The sequence below is a fragment of the Corapipo altera genome, unplaced genomic scaffold, assembly GCF_003945725.1.
Source record: "Corapipo altera isolate COAL_440 unplaced genomic scaffold, ASM394572v1 60919, whole genome shotgun sequence".
Classification (NCBI taxonomy): Eukaryota; Metazoa; Chordata; class Aves; order Passeriformes; family Pipridae; genus Corapipo; species Corapipo altera.
Genome location: NW_020886160.1, coordinates 3418 through 4512, shown reverse-complemented (window position 1 = coordinate 4512; position 1095 = coordinate 3418). Strand labels below are relative to the sequence as shown.

At 62.6% G+C, this 1095-nt stretch overlaps 1 protein-coding gene across 1 annotated transcript in view; it reads right to left on the bottom strand.

Moving 5' to 3' along the window:
* The window catches only part of LOC113941046 (sorting nexin-27-like), a 6995-nt gene that overhangs the window by 2598 nt on the left and 3302 nt on the right, over positions 1-1095 (bottom strand). Inside the window, exon 4 of the mRNA XM_027632212.1 lies at positions 574-713. Coding sequence (XP_027488013.1) covers positions 574-713 — 140 coding nt within the window. The remainder of the gene's footprint in view (positions 1-573; positions 714-1095) is intronic.

Sequence of the window (1095 nt, the reverse complement as noted above, 5' to 3'; positions counted from 1 at the left end):
AACCAGGAACTCCAGAGCAGCTCCAGAGGGAACCAGGAGCTCCAGAGGGAACCAGGAGCTCCAGAGCAGCTCCAGAGGGAACCAGGAGCTCCAGAGGGAATCAGGAGCTCCAGAGCAGCTCCAGAGGAACCAGGAGCTCCAGGGATGAACCAGCAGATCCAAAGCAGCTCCAGAGGGAACCAGGAGCTCCAGAGCAGCTCCAGAGAGGAACCAGGAGCTCCTGAGATGAGCCAGGAACTCCTGGGATAAACCAGGAGCTCTAGAGAGGAACCAGGAGCTCCAGAGCAGCTCCAGAGGGGAATCAGGAGCTCCAGAGCAGCTCCAGAGGGGAATCAGGAGCTCCAGAGGGGAACCAGGAGCTCCTGGGATGAGCCAGGAGCTCCAGAGTAGCTTCGGAGGGAACCAGGAGCTCCAGGGATGAACCAGCAGATCCAAAGCAGCTCCAGAGGGAACCAGGAGCTTCCCGCTTTCCCGGGGGGATCCCGGGAGCCTCCCGGTTTCCCATTTTCCCGGGGGGGTCCGAGGGGGTCCAGGGGGGATCCGGGGGTATCCGGGGGGGTCCGGGACACTCACGTAGGGGGTGAAGATCTTGACCCAGCGCGGTTTCTTCTCGCCCCGCGCGTACTCGAAGCAGAAGGCCATGCCCTCCTCGTCCGTGTCCCAGCGCTGCATCTCCTCCCACGAGAAGGCGATCACCTGGTTCTGGGGAGACCAGGGGGGAGTCACGGGGAGACCAGGGAGCCATGGGGAGACCAGGGAGCCATGGGAGTCACGGGGAGACCAGGGGAGCCATGGGGAGACCAGGGGAGTCATGGGAGTCATGGGGAGACCAGGGGAGCCATGGGGAGACCAAGGGAGTCATGGGAGTCATGGGGAGATCAAGAGAGACATGGGAGTCATGGGGAGACCAGGGAAGATGTGGGAAGACTAGAGGAGTCATGGGAGCCATGGGGAGACCAGGGGAGTCATGGGAAGACCAGGAGAGACCAGGGGAGCCATGGGGAGATGAGGGAAGATCAGGGAGTCATGGGGAGACCAGGGGAGACACGGGAGTCATGGGGAGACCAGGGAGCCATGGGAGTCATGGGGAGACCA